This window comes from Hylobates moloch, unplaced genomic scaffold (assembly GCF_009828535.3).
Source record: "Hylobates moloch isolate HMO894 unplaced genomic scaffold, HMol_V3 SCAFFOLD_8, whole genome shotgun sequence".
NCBI lineage: Eukaryota > Metazoa > Chordata > Mammalia > Primates > Hylobatidae > Hylobates > Hylobates moloch.
Genome location: NW_026652283.1, coordinates 117,391,198 through 117,397,743, shown reverse-complemented (window position 1 = coordinate 117,397,743; position 6,546 = coordinate 117,391,198). Strand labels below are relative to the sequence as shown.

Here is a 6,546-nt window from a genome sequence, read left to right as displayed (position 1 = left end):
CTCAGCCCTGCTGACTCCTTGATGTTGGCCCACTGATATCCAGCTGAAACCTGCAGCCTATAGAACTGTCAGATAATGCATTTGTGTTGCTTCAAGCCACTAAGTTTGTTGTAATTTGTGATAGCAGCCATAGGAAGCCAATGCAGTGTTTTAAAAGATGGAAGAAAATGCTGAATGATTATGCTCAGTGAAAGTTGGGAACTAAAGGAATTCCCTGAATCTCAGCCAGGCATACATGTACAGACCCAGGGAATTGCCTTTGAAAAGGGTGCTGAAGAAATTGCCTTTAATCTGAGTGCACCTCTTTTTATAATTTAGATTTCTGGTGAAGTCTGGTTGATGTGATTGTGCAATTTTCCCATGTGCTTCACCTTTATCAGGGAGAGACAGACCCCTGCAAAGCTCCCTGGAATAGGATGGTGCATTTTCCCAGTAAAAAAGGGGAGTAGTCTTCCCATATGCAGGGTGAAGGGTTACAGTGCTAGACAAAAGCAATAGATATGGTGAAAATTCCCCCACCCTGCTGTAGGTCATTTTCAACTAAGCGCTCATCTAGATGGGATAGAAGGATACTGGAAACCAAACAGTAATCAAGTCATAACATGTAATATAAACTAACTTTCTTTCTTTCTTTCTTTCTTTCTTTCTTTCTTTCTTTCTTTCTTTCTTTCTTTCTTTCTTTCTTTCTTTCTTCTTTTTTCTTTCTTTCTTTCTTTCTTTCTTTCTTTCTTTCTTCTCTTTCTTTCTTTCTTTTTCTTTCTTTCTTCTTTCTTTTTTTTTTTTTTTTTTGAGACAGAGTCTTGCTCTGTCGCCCAGGCTGGAGTGCAGTGTCGGGATCTCAGCTCACTGCAGCCTCCATCTCATGAGTTCAAGCGATTCTCCTGCTTCAGCCTCTTGAGTAGCTGGGATTACAGGTGGCTGCCACCATGCCTGGGTAAGTTTTTGTATTTTTAAAAGAGACAGGGTTTCACCATGTTGGCCAGAATGGTCTTGATCTCCTGACCTCATGATCCACCCACCTTGGCCTCCCAAAGTGCTAGGATTACAGGCATGAGTCACCGCACCCAGCCAGTAATATAAACTTTTAAAAGAGGTTTTCTGCTGGTTGGTTTTGTTTTATTCTTTTTTGAGGATTCAATAAAAATCCCGGTGAGAAGAATGGAGAGAGGAAAAGGGAGACAGGGAGACAGGGAAAGGGAGAGAGGAAAAGAGAACATAAAACCTCTAGAAAACAACGGGCTTCAGTCCTTTTTGGGTGTAGTGCTCTCAATTCTTGGTTGATGCCCCAGAGGCAGGCAGCAGAGTCGGCTGTTTAAACATCTCCCAACATGGATTTCTGTTTCGAGGCAAAAGTCCCGACAGGAGCCATTTGGACGTTCACAGATCTCCTTGAATTTGCCCCTGGCTACATGCAGAAGAGGGTTATTGTAACCATTCATCAGTCTTTCTTTACTTTGTATTGAATTACATGGACGTAGGGGGCAGGACCTGAAAATAATCTTGTGTGGATTTGTGTGTGTGTGTGTGTGTGTGTGTGTTATTTGATTTCTTAAACACTTAAAAATCCGCTGTCACATAAAAATTTGGATTTTTTGGTGTTCTTGAAAAATCTGACAATATTGGGTGCACCTACATGACAAAAGGCTGGAGGTGGGTAGCTCACTCCCCTTTACAAGTTCTAGAGCATGCACGTTTCAGTTTATTTCTTCCTTATTATCTTCTAACACTGATGGGAGATTTCAGCCTTTTAAAAAAATATAATGTCTTGTACTATGGATTTTCCTGGAGTGAAAGAGAAGAAAATCTCTTTTGGCTCATTCTTTTTATTTCTACACACACACACACACACACATACACGCTCTATATGATAGGTTATAATAGATGTACCTTTCAAAAGTAGAACTGAAATATAGACCTAAAAGATAATATACTTTAATTGTTAGAGAGGATATTTTTCCTGTGGAAGGGAATAATATTCCTATGTGTTTAATATACAAACATATCTGTGTCAGTACTTGTTACACCCTGGGACTTCCCTCACTACTTATATCTCTGGCACTGGTCTTTGAGGTTGCAATTTTTCTCTAGAAACCATTGCATGTATTAAGAGTGAAACATTCAAGGTCTTCTTAAAGGCTCAAAAACTATACTTGTTGAAAACATTGAATAGTACTTCATTTATGTCCTAAGATATCACTGCTCTGGGGATAGGCCACACACATTGAGGTGTTTAGTTTGAAAAGTGTTTTAATTCTGAGCAGTCTTTGTATGTAACACAGAGCACCTTTTCCGTGACATCTTCTTGGCAATAAGAGAGGTATAAAAACCAGCACTTTTTTTTTCTATTCTGGAACACAGAAGCCAATTCTAGAATAGCTTTCAATCAGTGCAGCAATTTTAATAAACATTCAACAAATGCCTATTTAATTGAACTGAAATCCAAATGCATTAGATTCCATTTAACTTTTCAATGGTCACAAGGCAATTAGTGGATTGATGTGAAGACCAAATATATGCAACATCATATTTATATCTATAATGCATATTGGGAAATAAAGGTCATGCTCTTTTGAAGACAATGATAATTCTAAACGTTGACCACTTGGTAGAAACAAGCTGAAATCTGAGTTTTTTGATCCCTGAGCTTTCCATCTCTTTCTTTTATCTGTAAGTAGTCAGCTACTATGTATATAGAGCCCACTGACCTTGGGCTAAAATTGGCCCTTTGCAGCTGGAAGAGTCATAAGAGATTAGTATACTGTAGAGGATGAACCACTGACCTGTCTTGTGATATGTGATAAATCACTCTTGGCCTGGCGCGGTGGCTCACGCTTGTAATCCCAGCACTTTGGGAGGCCGAGGCGGGCGGATCACGAGGTCAGGAGATCAAGACCACGGTGAAACCCCGTCTCTACCAAAAATACAAAAAATTAGCCGGGCGTGGTGGCGGGCACCTGTAGTCCCAGCTACTCGGAGAGGCTGAGGCAGGAGAATGGCGTGAACCCGGGAGGCGGAGGTTGCAGTGAGCCGAGATCGCGCCACTGCACTCCAGCCTGGGCGACAGAGCAAGACTCCGTCTCAAAAAAAAAAAAAAAATCACTCTTGAACATCCCTCTGTTGTAGTACTTCTTGCATTCTACTATGGGTGGTGTTTTCCCATTTGACCTCAGTTCTTGAAAATGAATTTCTCGAGGGCAGGAATCGTATCTTATTCTCCTCTGTACGTATATTCCAGAATCTGATTCAAGTATTTGCTTATAATAGCTATTCAGTAAATGATTGTGGAATAATTGATTAAAATACAGCTATTTTCTATCTTGTAATATGTTTGTGTGGAAATTTGTTGTTACTCTCAGTTCATAGGTCTTTGAATCATATCTACTATTTTACTATACCTGACCCTATTGAGCATTATACTTTCAAACTACTTTTCAAAAAACTTAATACAGAACTACCATTTGACCCAGTAATCTCATTACTGGGTACATACCCAAAGGAAAATAAATCAGTCTTGTAAAAAGACATAAATTTCTATGTTCATCCCAGTGGTATTCACAGTAGCAAAGTATGTACTAGGTGTTCATCAACAGTGGATTGAATAAAGAAAATGTAGTACATATATGTCATGGAATACTATGCAGCCATAAAAAGAACAAAATTGTGTCCTTTTCAGCAACATGGATGCAGCTGGAGGACTTCATTCTAAGCAAATTAGCTCAGGAACAGAAAGCCAAATACCACATATTCTCAGTTATAAGTGGGAGCTGAGCCATGAGTGCACATGGACATAAAAATGGGAACAAGAGAGATTGGGTCTTACCAGGACGGGAGGGAGAGGGATTAAAGTCTGAAAAGCTACACTTTGGGTACACCCTACCTGCGTGACAGAGTTATTCATACCCCAAACCTCAATATCACACAATATACCCATGTAATAAATCTTCACGTGCACTCCCTGAATCTAAAATAAAGGTTGAAATTATTTTAAAAAATTGGAATTACAAAGGGCTTTGTAAAATTATGATGTACCCTTGTTCATTTGCAAGAATTCAAGTAACATTAGGGATTTTAAAAATCTTTTGTTTTATTTGTTCTTTACTTGTAAACCTTGTGTATTGCATATCGTGGACACAATGTCTTTTCCAGCTATTTGCTTTAGGAACAAAAGCTAGAGTTACAATGAACATCGTAGGCTGTCTTGTCTAGTCACTTACCTTAAAGATGAGGAAATAAGCTGATGGAAAGGAAGAAACTTGCCCAGGATCACCCAGTGATCGAGTGAGGCAGATGATAGGGACTGCACTAAGGCTTGGTATTCTGAGCCTCATTCTGTTTGCCGCTCTTGCCTTCTCTGTGTCCTCCTCTCCTCTCTAGCCTTCTACAAAAAGTTTGCAGTTCTGCTTCAATGTCTACCTAAGGACATCCAGAGGAGATGCCACCTTTCATTAGGCTGCATTATTTAGCACCATCCTGTGTTTTCTTCTCCAGTCTTGTCGCATCCCATTTTTGACTGTAAGCAGTGCTTCTGCCTGTGCTGTTCTATCCAATTAGTTTCTTCTGTTTTGATTGAATGACAGTGAAAACAAAAAAAAATTTGTTTATCCAAATTTGGAATTTTAAAACCTTGATTAAAAGCATTGATTTTCTGGGGTTGTAGATGTAAGACACATATTTAAAAATATTTTTAACTGATTAAAAAAAATCAAACCCATGTATTTATCCAGGGTGACTCTTTAACAAGTACTAGTGAGACAGGACTTCAGTAATGCCACAAAGATAATAATCTTATAAGTCAGTCCCCGATGTCGTGTGCTACCGAGTTAATATAATTGGATATGGTATCACCTTTTATCAGGCTTTAGAAAGTCACACAAAGGAACAGCACTACAGAACTCTAGGGTGGGATGTACAGGGAAAGCCAGGATATTAAAACAAAGCATTGACTCTGACATTTACCCCACTGTTGGGAAAAGCACTTCAGTTTCTAGGGCCTTAGTTTTTTCCAGTATAAAATAGCAAAAATAGAGGCATTAAGTTGCTTATTCATCCTTGAATACACATGTTCAGGAGTTACAGAAAATTTTCGGATCTACTTTGGGTGTCTGGTAACCACCTTGGGCAAATCCAAGAAGTCCTATACGTACTTCTCCAAAGCATGTCTGTGCAAGGGGCCTTGCACCTGTGATTAGTGTTCACATGCTGAATGCAGTAGGCTATGCTCTGGTGTGGGGTCCTCCCTGGTCCTCGTGTTTAAATTCTACATTACAAGACTAGATGCTGAGAAGGAAAAGGGAAAGCCAGGATTGGAGATGGAGCCTTAAGGGGAAAAGTCAAGCCCCAGGGACCAACAGTACTGGGGAGCAGTAGGTTAAAGATTTATTAGATTATAGTAATATTTTCAAAGAGACTTCTTCCACCAATCCCTTCTGTCTGAGCCTACCACAGCTTTGGCATAGCTCTTATGCCAGTGTCTTAGGATAACTAACTTTTGCTGAAAGAAACTACAGGAGCTTTGGAGACCAAGATTTAGTAGAATAATGCCTGATTTTTAATTTTTGAGGTCTAGTAACTGCTAGTAAACTTGCCTAATTTAGAGATGGAATAAGAAGGTTTCAAATCTTTGAAACAGCATTGACTTCATTTAACTGAGATGCAATGGAGAATTAATAAAGTAGATGGCTGCAGGCCTCTCAGCCAATGTGTCTTCCAGATTTCCTATGAGACCCCCTTTACTGGTCATAGGTGATGGTGATTTCTCTTTGAGTACTGAATCCCTGTAAGGTGTTAGGCACTCTACTCTTACCAAGTTTATTTTGTTACCTGGTAGAACTTGGCTCATAAAGAAGAAAATGGTGAAGAGGGGGACAGCAATCCTCATGGCTGAAGAAAGAAGAAAGTTTGGCTTCATTTCCAGGAGGCACAGAAAACTTTCATCTGTGGCTCTCTAGCACCAGTGGAATGTCTCTGTTTGGATAATAAGAGCCTTTCTGTACCTCGTTAGGGATATTCATAGATACAGGTGTTCTATGCATGCAAAATTGCTTTTATGGGAGGACTGAGAGTCCTTTTTTTATTGGAGAGCCAGTTCATTAGAATGATGTGGGTGCACAGTTTTGGCCAGAAATCCTTGTTAAATGGGAACATAAGCTACAAACATTTTGGCAAAAGATGAAAGTTTATGAACAAACAACCATTTATATTGTTACAATAAATTAGACCGTGTTGAGAAACCAGATGGTTTCGTTAATGACCAGACATTTGTTAGTGAACACTTCCCAGACTTTACTAGCCCTGCTGAGAATTAATTACCCGACTTGCTCCTGGTCTGAAACTCCAAAGTACTTTGTTTATGTTACAGTGCTTACTGCCTTGTATATTAGGTTAGTGAGTGTATATTTGCCTCATCCACTACTGTATGAGCTTCTTGCTTGCTAGGAGAAGGCTATATTCCTCAGAGCTGAGGAGGGAGTTGAATCATGTGGCTATTTATTCTCAAATCCTCTTCACCAGGTGGAACAAAACTGAACAGTGAAAGGCCACTGCACA

General features: G+C 39.6%; 1 protein-coding gene across 1 annotated transcript; it reads right to left on the bottom strand.

Annotated features, from left to right (window-relative positions):
• Positions 1 to 1,094: 1,094 nt before the first annotated feature.
• DEFB108B (defensin beta 108B) lies at positions 1,095 to 5,878 on the bottom strand. Its single transcript, XM_032159148.1, has 2 exons — positions 5,821 to 5,878; positions 1,095 to 1,405 (listed from the first exon to the last, which is right to left on the bottom strand). Exons 1-2 carry the CDS (start codon positions 5,876 to 5,878, stop codon positions 1,242 to 1,244), a joined length of 222 nt encoding a protein of 73 aa, XP_032015039.1. The 3' UTR covers positions 1,095 to 1,241.
• Between the last annotated feature and the right edge of the window lie 668 nt (positions 5,879 to 6,546).